This window comes from Anser cygnoides, chromosome 16, assembly GCF_040182565.1.
Source record: "Anser cygnoides isolate HZ-2024a breed goose chromosome 16, Taihu_goose_T2T_genome, whole genome shotgun sequence".
Lineage (NCBI taxonomy): Eukaryota > Metazoa > Chordata > Aves > Anseriformes > Anatidae > Anser > Anser cygnoides.
In genome coordinates, this window is record NC_089888.1 from 13124527 (window position 1) to 13138261 (window position 13735).

Sequence of the window (13735 nt, forward strand, 5' to 3'; positions counted from 1 at the left end):
TCTTTGCTTCCACCACCAGCTGCTGGAGCTGTGAAAGGCTTTGCCAACTAAAGGATCAGTTTTTGTAAAGGTGCATTTGGGGGCTGAGGTGGAAGCTTTGACTTCACGAGAATTAATTGTATCCCTGAACAGAGAGAAGCTGCCAAATGAACACAAATGCCCATTAGCAGTGGCTTCCAGTGAAGGATGCAGCTTTTGCTTCTGGGATAACTTGGCTATCTGACAGGCATGATTTTAGCCTCACTTCCACATATAAATAGTAAACAGAAATAGGAATGCACAAAGGGTCCTTGTCACTCGGCTGCCGAGATGCTTGCTGTGGGTGTGCTTCGGCCCCTGTACAAGCCTGCAGTGCAGCGCTGGGCCACGAGGCTCCAGCGTGGGCAGACCACAAAGGGACTTTCTGCACAAGGACCAATCTTATTTTAGTGTCCCATACACATGTTCATATCAAAAAGTGAGCACGAGGTGGGTCAAAGAGCAAATCCCACCTTCCCCAAAGGAAGCAGTCGAGGCCCTTCTTGGTGTGAGTGCATGGGGGATGCCGATTTTTCCAGGAAACGAAAGATGCCCCATGAAGCACTTCATATTGTTGGGAATCCAGCTTGCATCTCTTCAGGTAACTATGGTAGGTAGCGTGAGCTGCTTAGAAGTTTTTTATTCATCGCATGCCAGCGCGTGGGATTTTCCCTAAGAAAAGGGAATGTCAGCTTGTCAGCTCCTCCCTCGGTATGCAGCTATGCTGGTTACCTTGAATTTCTGCTCTGTTTGCTCTTGAATATGGAAGACCCAGTGAAGCAGCAGCTGTGTGCATATTTGCTGATGTTCCCCTCCTGCTTCTGCCCCAAACCAGAAGGCCCTGCAGAACACTAGTGACCTTCAGTCCACCATGTGGGTGTTCTGCATGGTGCCTTTCTGGCCTGGTTGTGTTGAACTTGGTGTTTTACGCTGTTGGAGAGGCTTGCTGCCAAATACCGCAGCATAAAGTAGGTCCCCGTGTCCAGGTACCGTGGTACAACTGAGCAGGTGTGAGCCCTCACCTTCCCAAAGTAAAAAGCAAACCGAAACAATCTGTCTACATCTCTTCCTCACCAGTGCTGCATAGACAACTACGAAGAGATAGTCAAGCTTCTCCTCAACCACGGGGCCAACGTCAACGCCAAGGACAACGAGCTGTGGACTCCCTTGCACGCAGCAGCTACGTGTGGTCATATCAACCTGGTGAAGATCCTCATCCAGCAGTAGGTGGCTTGTTGTGTCTGCCCCTTTCTGCAAGTCTGATCTAACCCGCAGCTTCTGCGGGTGGGAACTGGGACTGCTTGGCACCTCTCGGTGGTGGTTACTGCCTGCTCTCAGGCTGTTCGTGGGACTACTTCCTACGTGGGGGAAGAGGAGGTGGAGGAGGAAGAGCAGAAAGGTTGAGGAGATGCAATAAAAACCCAGGTGGCCCGACTCAGTTTCAGGAAGCCGCTCAGGACTGGGCCGAAATTTGCCCATTTTGCCTTGTGTCCTGGTGTGTACGTGCCTGTGTTTGTGCTCGTTGAACTGTGCTTGCTGGATGGGTAGAAATAGGAGCAGCCAGCACGACCTACTCTCAGGCTTTTAAACACAACTTCAGGTCTTCCAGCCACAGTCAGAGAGACACCAATGCAGGAGGACAGCAGGTTCATATGGCTTGAATACTTGGGTGAACTTTTTGACCTGCCTTACTGGCTCTTAATTAGTGACCAGATAGCTGCTCACAATGCGTTTGTTCCCCAGCGGTGTGACGTAGGGCGCTCGCCCTGGACCTTCCCCTTGCCTTTTCAAGGGCCACAAAGCTCGTGTCTTCCCTGGGCCCGCTGGCAAGGAGGAAGAGGAAAGATGCGTTTTGAGCCATACCATGTGCAGCTTTTAATGAGCACCTGCTGGAGCAGACAGTCCTGACTGCAGATGGAGGCCTCTCCTCCATTTGCCAGGGTGACGGTGGAGAGGGCAAAATGTGTTTTGGGGTTTTACCGTGCTGCTTTGTACAGCAGAGCCTGTGACCTCTCCCTGAGGGCCTCTTCTCCCTGCAGTGCTGCCATCTGGGACACTAGCATGGAACTTTTTGCCCTTCTTTCTTGACTTAAAATGAAGGAAGTGAGGCAGAGGGTGCAGGCATGGTGTCATGATCCCATGCTCGGAAAGAGTCTTCCACTGGACTTTTGAGGAAGGGGTGATTTGTTTGCTATGATGAAAGTCGTCCTTTGGAGCAGGTCTCACATACCAAATGGCTGGTTAAACACTGCCATGGGAGGCAGTGGTACTGGTGGTGGCACCTGGAGCCCTGGGAGACCATCAGAGGTGGCAGCCCACAAGAGATGTTCAGTTCCTTGCTTTTTTATTTGCTGATTAAACTAACACTGAAACATTGCAAGTGTGAATTTCAATGCAGTTTGCTCTGCTCGGGCAGAGAGAGGGGAAAAAAAGTAAAGGAACAGGAATGTAAATGCAAGTGGATGTTGTCTGCCATCTTGCCGAGGTAGAGCAGAGGTCAGCTGAGGACTACTTAACAGCTAGCTAAAATGGCAAAGCTCAGAAGGTGCTGGAAATTCTTTTACCGTGTGAGAATATTAGGTTAGTGAACAATATAACTGGCTATTTGCCTTCCGAATAGTACCTCCTGGAGGTGATACAGAGGCTTACAGAAGTGCTTTTGGAAAATCAGATGGAAAAATTCACCAGTTGCCAGAAATTTTATTGTTACTATTTTATTTTTTATTTTTGCCAGTGTGCCCTTGTTTAGGTGGAAGGCTCCCTCCACCATTCACCCTGTATCTTCCACAACTTCTCCGGTCCTTGTGAACTTTTTGTTCAAGGGCTGCCACCTGCCCAGATAACAAGCACCTGGTAGTTGCTTGGCACTGATATCCAGAAATTCAGCAAATAAATCACTTCTATCACTGAGAAGCTGCTGGTCTGTCCAGTGCCAGGACGAGTGCTAGGACCAGGAGAGGACAGGAACAGCTCAGGGGCTTGTGTCCCCCCACAGCCCACGAAGGAGGTGCTGCCTTTCATCCACTTTTGGAACTTGTCTTCCCCACTCATAGCTCCATGGCTTTGTTTTAAATCTATATTGTCTAACAAATCTTGGTGACATTTGGGCAACCATAAAACCCCAGCTGCTTTTTGTCAAATGTTTATCCCAGCGTTTGGCACTGTCTGCTCTAGGATATTACGGGAATCCTTTCTCGTGTGACACCTTTTTCCCCTTGCAGTGGAGCAGACTTGCTGGCAGTAAACGCGGATGGCAACATGCCGTACGACCTCTGTGAAGACGAGCCAACCCTGGATGTCATCGAGACTTGCATGGCCTATCAGGGTAAGGAGACTGAGAACATGTAGAATTCAAAAGGGGGCCAATGTAGTACTTAAAATGACCTTCTCAGCTCTTGATTTGCCTCTTGAGAGAAGCGGAGAGCTTCTGCCTGGCATAATGTTTTGGAACTGTCTAGTTTCTCTGATTCCTAATTTATGGTGAAGTCCCCTCAGCCTCTGGAAAGAATGTGAGGGCAAATCAACAAGGAATCATGAGTATAATTGTACTCAACCAGTGGAGACAAAGATCCTTTCCAACTCTTCAATTGGAATTTTAACAGGAATTACACAGGAAAAAATCAATGAGATGCGGGCTGCCCCGGAGCAGGTCATGATCTGTGACATTCATGACATACTTGCGACTGGACAAGACCTGAACAGGACTGATGCCCAGGGTGCTACGCTGGTGAGTGAAACTGCCACGGCTTCGCTTCTGCCTTCCTTTAGCCTGTGGGTTACGAAACCTGCCCTGTGGCAGGAGGTTATACAAAATCAACACGTACAAGGAGGGAGGAAGCTGTCTGGATCTTTTCCTCTGTTTTAGTATTGTCACGTAGGAACGGGCTCTGTCCGTGAGTACAGCTGACGTAACTTAGTGCCTAACCCTGAGCTTTCTGCAGCAAATCCCTCATTGCTGTGACCTCCGCCACTTCTCCCATGGGTCAGGTCCTGCAGTAAGGCTGCTGAGCCCCCATGTCCCATCTGACAGTGGTTGGTACCAGCAGTTTCCACAGAAAGGTTCAAAATATCCTGCGATGAGGATATAAATTTATACATATAATACTTGTTAAATGGCTTATATACTAAAAAAACGAAGCAGGTGTATTGGCTTCCCTTTCTGTATCACCCCCACCTTGCTTGTAGAGGCTCTAGCTGTGAAACTACCTTCCAGTCCTGGAAAACTGTTAACTGTTTTAACAACTCTCAGCATCAGATTCAAGCTTGCATTTGCTTGTCGGACTGCTTCTGAGCATTAACTGATTCCTTGTTAAATCATACGACCTCTAGAGGAAATGACCCCGTGCCATAAAATTTATGTAGAAATTAATTGAACTGCCAGAAAGCATCAGAATTTATTTCCAGATGAGGTTTTAACTTCATGGGGTAGAATCCATGCAGAAAATTTTGAAAAGACGCTTTTGTGCTCCTCTTTAGCACAGCTGAAGTAGAATGAGCTCTGAATGAAGTTCATACCTTCAGAATGGCGTACAGGTCAATGGCGTGCTCAGAGAGGCAGCAGCAGACAGCAATTATGAAAATCCTCAGACACATGAGGGGTCATGGTGGAGTACAGGAGACTATTATTCATGTCTCCAAAGTGATGGGTGTAGTTGGAGGCCAGTATCTGAAAAATCAGATTTCTTTAACTAGAAGTCGCCATGGATTTAAATGTTTCTGATTTTCAAATGGTGAAAGCAATCATAGAATGAGTGGAAGTGCACTTGCACAAAGGGAGTCCTGACTAAAGCATGCTCAACATTTCATCAAAAAATCACATCCACAGAACTTAGTGGGGAAGAGGAGATGTTTTCTGGCGTGAGGGATGTAGAGTTCACATTAGATGTTCTCCCTGGCAGGCTGGCACTTCAATGGTGCTGTTTGCTTGCTGATTGGGGAGCACTTAGGAGCCCTGATTTAAAACTTGAAAACATTACTTTTTAAGCCATATATGTAAGAGATCTTAAGCACTGTTGAGCACTTTCCTCTCCCAGCAGAATTACATGCAGGTGATGCTGAGTGTCAGTAACAGGACCAACCTGCTTTTGACCTGATGGAAATGCATCTGCCAAATGCCCAACGTGCCGCCTGTCTGAATCTAGAGTCAGACATCATCCAGGAAATTCCACTGAAGCTCAGTGTAAAAAAATGTTTATGGTCCTTGCAGGTGGTTCATGCTCTGTTCCTTGTCTCCTAGTTGCATATAGCCGCAGCCAATGGGTATCTGCATGCAGCTGAAGTCCTTCTTGACCAGGGGGCAAGCCTGGATGTTAAGGACTGGGACGGCTGGGAACCTCTTCATGCGGCGGCCTTCTGGGGACAGGTAAGGATTTTGTTGCAAAACTCGTGTACGAGGGTGACATTTCTTTCTGCCTGTACAAACAAGCAATCTGTACTAGGGCTGGACTTGCTGGATGGTGTCAGATGAGATCCACAGGGCTCCAAAAATAAGCTCTTGCTGAGAATGCTCAGTAAGAGTATGTCTGTGCAGTTGAATGGTGGGAGCTATACTTAACATCACACATGTACCAGAAAAATGTGAGGCAAGTTGAGCATGCATCCTATTGCTTCTTGTCATCTTCCAACTTTTCAGTTTGAGGTGGAAAACGATTTCCTAAAATACCTCTGTCAACTGGGTTTTCTTTCTGTTTCTTTAGATGCAGATGGCTGAGTTGCTTGTGTCCCATGGGGCTAGCTTGAGTGCCAGGACATCTTTGGATGAGATGCCAATAGGTGGGTTTACTAATCTTAAATAACGAGATCAAAGTCATTAAGAAAATCCTTTAGAAGCTTTTGCCTCTAAGCCTGCTGGAGTCTTCAGATGGTGTTTTCAGAAGCGTTAACACTTCATTTTTCAGGTGTCTAGAATCAAAGTTATAAGGACTTTAACAGGGATTGAAGTTTTAAAGAGCCGACTTTGTTACTCCTGAAAATGCTTCTTCCTGCTCATAAAAAGAAGGGAGAATGAATTTCTTGAGCACCAAGGTTTTGTCTTGTCTGTCCACACTCATGTCATCCCTCTATTCCTGTGCTTTGGAGTCTCCCTGCTCTTGCATTATGGTCTTAGACCTGGCTTACCCCACAGCAGCGGGGTTTGGTGTACCACTTCTAAAGCTGAGTGCAGCCCTAAAACCTGTGTGTCTCTAGTTCTGCCTTGGTGCAATGAAGTGCTGTAACCTATCAGGGTTGGAGAGGGAAGAGAAAACACACAAGTCCTGGAACAGATTGGAAGTAAAAATGCCAGTGTTAGCATCTGACCATGTCTATTATTATCTTGTGCCACATTTTCTTTTGGCAAAAGGTTTTCTGAGCATTAAGTTTTTGGCATTAAGGTTTTCTTAATTGCAAAATCTGCGCATCCTCATTTTTTTCCAGGATATTTTTACAAGGATGGAAGTTCTCATCTTCTACCCTGACCTGCTCTGCCTTTGTCTGGTCTTAAGTTCTGGAGACTTAAGTAAAAATGCTATAACCAGGGGAGGTGCAGTCTGGTAATTACGGAAATTTCTTTTCCTCACACCTTGAAGTGTTGAGACACTGGTCAATATATCTTTCACCCTGTCACAGGTAAACGCAAAGCATACTGCTAGAGATGGGACAAAACCTAGCTGAACAGCTGGATCATCGCAAAGCTGAGCCACTGTCACAGTGAGCAGCTCTTGTTTTCTGATCCCACTTAGGTGTCCAAACCATTGTGCCTCCTGCAGTTTGTTTGGAGATGAATGTGTCTAAGCATATTTTGCTTAAATTTCCTTTCTCCTCCTGGCGTTTTGAGTTGTATGTACTAGGAAGACACAGGTAGTACCACGCTGCGAATGGTACCATGTGTGAATGGTCTGACTAACGGCCTGGTTTATGTGCCCCGTAGATCTCTGTGAAGAAGAGGAATTCAAAGTCTTACTTCTGGAGCTGAAACACAAGCATGACGTGATCATGAAGTCGCAGATGAGGCACAAATCCTCCCTGAGCCGAAGGACCTCCAGCACCGGCAGCCGGGGGTGAGTGCCTTGTTCCCCGCAGGTCACCCGGCGCCTTTGCTTGGCCACCCAGGTGTGACCGCCGAGCACCCTGCGGTCAGCGCGCAGAGAACGAGCCCGTCTGTCCTTTCGGAGCACACTCTGAAAGGCAGAAACTGGCTGTCAGTGGAAGGCAGAGCTCCTCTGACGAGGGATTCTTTAGAGCTGCCCTGAACAGAGCCAGGTGGTGAGGATTTACCCTGCTGGACTGTTGGTAGCTGGGACTGAGAATCAGCGCTTCAGATGGATTAACTTGAGCTTCTTGACAGCTTTAATGAGGAAGGTGGAGGGGAAGGGGAATGAAGAGCAATAAATTCTCATGGCCAAGATACTGTGTTCAGACACTTTGCAAATGCCTTTATAAGACCTTTGCTAGACATCAAAGCAGTCCTGCAGACCACAGAACTCCCTTATCTCACCGGCCCTTTCCCTCTGTATTTACTCCCCTGGCAGAGTAGATCCATGAGGTGAGCTGTGTGAGATCTAACCCACATTTGCAGTACTACTTTAAAACTCCTTAAAATTCCTCCCACCTTTAATATCCACACTAGTGCCTTTGTCTGCTTTGCGAGGGTGCCAGGAAACTAAATTCACGTTACATTCCAGTGGGAGATGCCTTGAAGCACGAGGAGAAGGTGAGAGGAGTTAGAGGGTAAGATGTTCCATATCCTGCCCACAGCTTTGATGCTCTCTCCCTGTGTCCCACAGGAAGGTGGTGAGGAGGGCCAGCCTGTCGGACCGCACAAACCTTTACAGGAAGGAGTGCGAGAAAGAGGCCATCGTCTGGCAGCAGCTGGGGGCTGCAGAAGAAGGAAGGAATTCGGGTCTCATTGGAGAAATGGGGGAGACTCGGTCTGACCAGGAGAATACAGACCCTGTAAGGAATCTCAGTTGTTTTAAAGAGTTTCAGAGGAGGGTGGGTAGTGCAGGCTCAATAGCAGTGGGTGCCCTGGGGTGGGATGTGGCTGAAAAATTTGTAATCATTTATTATTTATTTATGATTTATTATCCATCAGATTTAAGCAAAAGACCAAATTCTCATTTAGTATAAACAGGAATATCTCACTACAGTGGAAAGGCTGTTTGGGATTTACAGCTGCTTAAATAGGTTTGAGATATGACCCTAGTGAACCAGAGTGTTCAGAAAAAATAGCAGTTAGTTATGACACATGCATTTCTCTGTAGAGCTAACAAACAGGTAGTCACAAAGGAATTTCTATATTGCTTTGCAGTTACTTGTTTTTAATTGAGTAATTGTCATGTTCTATTAACATGCATATCACTCAATCTATATTTTTTTTTTCTGAGTCCTTCTGTGCTAAAATTTCTGTGTTTCTGGCTGGGAGCAGCCCCTGGTTGGGACTCACAGCATTATAGGGTCCTGTTGGTGGGTGAATTTGATGTTTTTGCTGCAGTACCTCCGGCTGAAAGGCTGAGTGTGAGCTGACTTAGGAAGTTGTCACAGGGATGAACTGTACGTGGAGAACGGGGGAAAATGCTCTTCTTTAATGTCTTCTTGTTACAGAATTCAGTGCTGGAGAACTCTGCCCTCCTTCCAGAGTTAGCAAACAAGAGCACCCAGTGTGACTCCGAAATCCCCCTCCAGAACGGACTCATGGCATCGGCCAGCACGTACCAGTACACCTTCTCCAACGGGGACATCTGGAGCATGCACGCTGACCCCGACGGCAGCCCAGGCCACGTGCTGCCCTACGGCAACCCCGGGCTCCCCGACACGCAGCAGTTCTGGGGCACCTACAAGGAGCACAGCCACCAGACGCTCTCAGAACTGAAGCGGCAGCGGGCTGCGGCCAAGCTCCTCAACCACCCCTTCCTCAGCACCCACTTCGGCAGCGGCATGGGAGGAGTTGCTGAAAACGGGGGCGAGGCCAAGTCGCACCTAATCGGATCCAGGACTTCTCCCTACAGCTCCAATGGGACCTCGGTGTATTACACGGTGTCCAGTGGTGAGCCACCCCTCTTGAAATTCAAAGCTCCCATGGAGGAAATGGAAGAGAAGGTGCATGGGTGCTGCAGAATTTCCTAGTCTTACCTGCTACTTGCCCCAGAGGAAATGAGAAGTGGGTGGGCTGGTTGGATCTATCACTGTGGCCAGGTTGTTGGCGTTCCACGGGGAGGATCTGGTTACGGACATCCTGACTGTGTCGGCCTCGTTCATCTTGAATTGTACTTTACCCTGCCAATTACTTCCATTGAAGTTGAATGAGTAATGCAGGTGGAGCAAGGCTCTCAGGAGAGGAAGGGATATGCATCGGTAGGATGTAAAAGGGGATGCCCACGTCTTTCCCCCTGGGGAAGAAAGTATGAGCTGCTTCCCCATCCTTGAGGAGTCATGGGATGGCTTGGAAAGAAGAAATGATAGGAATTAAAATATATTTGCATCTGAGCCTCTTGCTGCAAGCCACCACGCTTCTGGAGGGTGACAGTTCAGACCTGAATTTTCTCTCCTGGGTGATGCACATATCCTGGAGGGGTGGTCAGCCCCAACACAAGGTTTGCACGAGTGGACAGAGCTGTTTTCCCTGCAGCTGGATCCTGCATCTACAGGGGCTGAGCAACAAGCAAGTGTGGATGCTGCGCCTGCTTTAGGAAGTTTGCAAGGTGTTGTCTCCTTGCAGTGCCAGCTCACCATCAGAAACTGTGCGCTGGCTGGGTCCTGCTCTGCTCATGTGAACTCGTCATGCAGACTGCCATCAGGTTTTAAGCAGAACTCTGCCTGGAACAGGCTTCACTCGACAGGCTTTAAAACCGGTGTTGCAATAAGGGGCCCTGGCAATAGAATTTTACTGCAATAAAATACTGACAAAGGTCTATATTGGGATAAGTAATTTAAAACACTTATTTGTACTATTTAGACTTTAATTTGTTTAAAACTGAAAAGACTTCTGCTGATCTCACTTTCTTATTGATTCTGTTTACTCTGTATGCTCAACACAGATACTTGGGGCGGTGTGCTTTGTGTTCGGATTTTTCTGGATTTCCAGAACCACAGGGCTTGGGAGGGGAGAGGAGGAAAGGCTTGCCTGCACTAACCTAGAAAGGTGTGAAAATGTTTCTAACCTCCCTAGATGTTACGACACTTAGGTTAACCTGCAGTCTTTGGCTGATGAATAACTGTTAAGTCATTGCTTTGGTAGTCGAACACTGCAGCAGGACAGGAGACTTTTTGGCTTTTTCCTGCTCCCGTGATGAAATCATCACCATCAGTAGCTGTCAGAATGGGGCTTAACTGCCTCTGTGTGCAAGGGCACCCAGCACCACGCCGTACTCAGCAAAGCCTCTCTGCTGTAGAGAGGTTGGTGCACCAACACCACTGCTTTGATGTAGTTCACGTAGCTCTGACGTACCTGAGAAACTCCTGCATGGTATAACAGGGGGGTTTGGCACTGGTGTTTCAGCAAGTCACGTTTTTTGTGTACCTGGGTGAGGCTGAAAGGAAAGTGCCCCATGGGAGCCAGCTCCGAGGAACTGGCTACAGCTGAGCTAACAAGTTGCATCTGCAGAAATAACTGTAAATGTTCAAACCTTTTTCTGCACAGGGGCTATCCCACAGGTAACTATCTCTATGAGTATGTCATCTTGGGCAGCTGAAATCCCAGACTGCAAACACACGCCTGCTTGGGGCTCTGTAAGCCATCGGTGGATTAAATCACTCTGGCGGCAGTGTAATTGTGTTTCAGCCGAGCAACAGAAAATGCAGCTTCCACCCGTCACCCTTTTAGCTGGCAGCTGTTAGACATCAGTATTACACTTCACTCGTACGCTTCCCCTCTGGGAATCCCCACAGCCTTGCCTTTTTCTAGGCCATAAAAAGTTGGCTGAGGCTGCCAGCGAGCATAAGCCGCTACCCTCTGCTCGCCAGCAGCCAGAAGCATCCTTCACTCTCCACGTGCAGCATTTTGGGCAGCTCCACGGAGGGAGGGAAGGCTCTCTCCTTCGCTCCCAGAGCAGCCGTGGCAGTGTGCCCTGAGGTCTGGCCTCTCGCTGGGGCTGGCTGTGTAATGTCACAGGGCCACGGGCCTGTTCAGGAACGAATTGGGAAATGGTAGCAGTCAGTCTGCTTATTTATTTATTTATTTTGCAGCCTCCCTTCAGTTAAGGGGTTTCTGCGTTTGTTCTGAAACAGAGAAGTTGGGCTTTTTCTGACACAGAGCCAGTAGCTTGTGCTGCCCTGTTTGTGGCTAATGTGCCGGCTTCAGCTCTCCCTCTGTTCCTGGAATGCATAGTATAAATATAAGACTAGAAAATACTTCTTGTGCTTAACCTTAAGGGAAATTAAAAGACTATCCAGTAGAAAGAAGATGATTTAGTAACTGGACAGACTTTACAGCATCTGTGTATAGTTAATAGGGGATCTTCTGCTTACCTAGAGAAAATTTATCTGGGATAAAACCAAGCGTAGCCTGGGTGTTACTGAGTGGGGGAAGATGATTCCAGATGCCCCTGCTCTCCCATGGTGCTGGGATTGCCTCCTCACATCCAAACCCACGAGCATTCTGGACTCAGTATAGCAAATGTTGGTGCTGTTACCCACTTGGTAGTAAGTGGTGCAAGATTTGGCCCTGCTGATGCCTTCCCTCCCAGAGGTAGGTGGAGTGGGGCCATTTTCCTTCCCAGAGCAATTTTGTGCTATCGGGTGTACTGAATGCTACGTAGCTCCACGCACATGAAAAGGAGGCAGCTGGATGCAATGGTGTTAAGTAGTTAGAGGCTTGCTCTCACTGGGAGCTACTGATACAGCAAAGCTGTAGGACGCCAGTCCACATTAGACAAATAGCGTTGAGTTCATTGGTACCTCACTTTGGTTATGTGTGAAGCCCCAGAAATTCATTATTCTAGCTGTGATTTGAGCAAAACAACAATTGATTTACTATCAGGAGAAAAAGGCTACAGGTTCTAGATTATAAAGCATCCATTAATTGGACTTTGCATTGTAATTGTAAATTGGCCATAATACAGCTCTTCTGGTGTTAGTACTGACATGTCCTCTGAAGGCAAGTGCTGTCTGATCAAATGTAATCATTTCTCATTCAGAGGAGAGAATCGGTAATTGATAAATATCCCAGGATTTATGTCACAGCCAAGCCAAGTATTTATCTTCCATTCCACAGAATGCATCAGAGTGGGACTTGGGAAGACAGTTGAAGAGTGACCTAAAACGGATTCATGCTTTTGTATTGGTGACATTTCAGATGTAACAGTCACTGCCCACGGGGCACTGGCAAATAAGCTCAGGGAAGGAGCCGATAATTTATGCTGCCTGAAGAGCTGTTGGTTGGAGGTCTGGGATGAGCGGTTCAGTACAGCGGGTATTCAGCCTGCTTCTAAAGTGCTGTAGAGACAAACAGGCTTTGGGGGGAGCAATGAAAACGTAGATGTTCTTGTACACGCATTGTAGGAGCCTACCTCTAGGAACAGGGCTTTTCATTGTAAAATTTAGCAATGTTACAATAATAGTGCTCTCAATTATCTGTGCATTTTAATAAGACCATCCCAGTGGAAAGCTCTCGAGTACATAGCAGAAGGCACCTTGGCTAATTCACTGGATCTTCATTTTGCTAAAAAGCTGTAGAAACTGTGAATCGTATTGTGACTGGCGTATCAAACACTTGGCTTATTAGAGGAAGACTTGGGGGTTTTACACCGTACTCAGTGACTCTAGGTTCTATAAAGCTCTACGTACGGATTGAAGGTCAGATCAGAGTCCCACTTCCATCGGCTGTAAGCTGAAGGTTGTAGTTGGCGCAGGCTACACAAAGATCTGAGAACACGGGTGTGCTGACAGGCCTGCTGTAGGCAAAGCTGCACATGGGAGTAACTTTTCTGCTTGCAAAATCTTCCAAAGTGCTAGTCGTAGTGTTTATAGCAAACTAACTAGTTATTGAGAGCAGCTTTAATTCCCGTGTTGAAAGACTTTATTTAAATGCAAAAAAAGTGTCTCAAAATAGCGTATCTGCTTTACTGAACTCCACCAGGAAAGTCCCAGCAATGAAATATTAGTTAAGGGCTTCGGTAGCATTGCTGGGATCTGTTTGGCTTCAGACCCGGGTCTGTACTTCATGTACCCAGTGATGCGATTTTATCTCAGTTAGCCTCACTTCTGTGGTGCTCCAGAATCTTAAAACCCTCCTGGTTTTGGTAAGAACTGACTCCAGCTGATGCGATTCTGCACCACATTGTAGGCATGGTCGGGGAATGACATGGTTGAGGAATTCCTGGTAGGGGAGGAGAAGAGCATGGCAGGGCAATAGCAATAACGAATCAGTCCGATATGCAGTGGAGGCAGTGAGTTCTCTAGTACACTGAGCGAGTCTTATTTCATGGGGCTGCAGGTGAAAGCACTTATAATCTCCCAATGGCATAAACTCTGTTCGGTGTCCTTTTGCTTTAATCTTGGGCTTCTGTTAACTTTAATCATCTATGCTGAAACAAAATTGGCAATTCCATGAAATAGGAATATCTTAACAGAGAAAGCAAGAGCACTGGTCTGTAGTGAGCCACAGATTTACTGTTGTGTACCTGCTGGAAGGTGTCCTCCCTATGTCTGGATATTTCTGTGCCTTATCACACTTGCTAAAATTAATTTGGTTTCTGGTCTCTGGAACATTTGCAGTGACTATGCTGTGCCGTTCTTTATTGCA

The 13735-nt window shown here is 47.2% G+C and overlaps 1 protein-coding gene across 5 annotated transcripts in view; it reads left to right on the forward strand.

The window, feature by feature from the left end:
• PPP1R16B (protein phosphatase 1 regulatory subunit 16B) overlaps positions 1-9995 on the forward strand; it is a 55741-nt gene extending 45746 nt beyond the window's left edge. For all 5 annotated transcript variants that reach the window (XM_013192958.3, XM_048049114.2, XM_066978593.1 and 2 more), the window contains exons 4-11: positions 1096-1241; positions 3240-3343; positions 3621-3745; positions 5255-5380; positions 5715-5790; positions 6926-7055; positions 7782-7950; positions 8599-9995. In XM_013192958.3, the coding sequence (XP_013048412.2) occupies positions 1096-1241; positions 3240-3343; positions 3621-3745; positions 5255-5380; positions 5715-5790; positions 6926-7055; positions 7782-7950; positions 8599-9120 (1398 nt within the window). In that variant the 3' untranslated portion in view covers positions 9121-9995. The remainder of the gene's footprint in view (positions 1-1095; positions 1242-3239; positions 3344-3620; positions 3746-5254; positions 5381-5714; positions 5791-6925; positions 7056-7781; positions 7951-8598) is intronic.
• The last annotated feature ends 3740 nt before the right edge of the window (positions 9996-13735 follow it).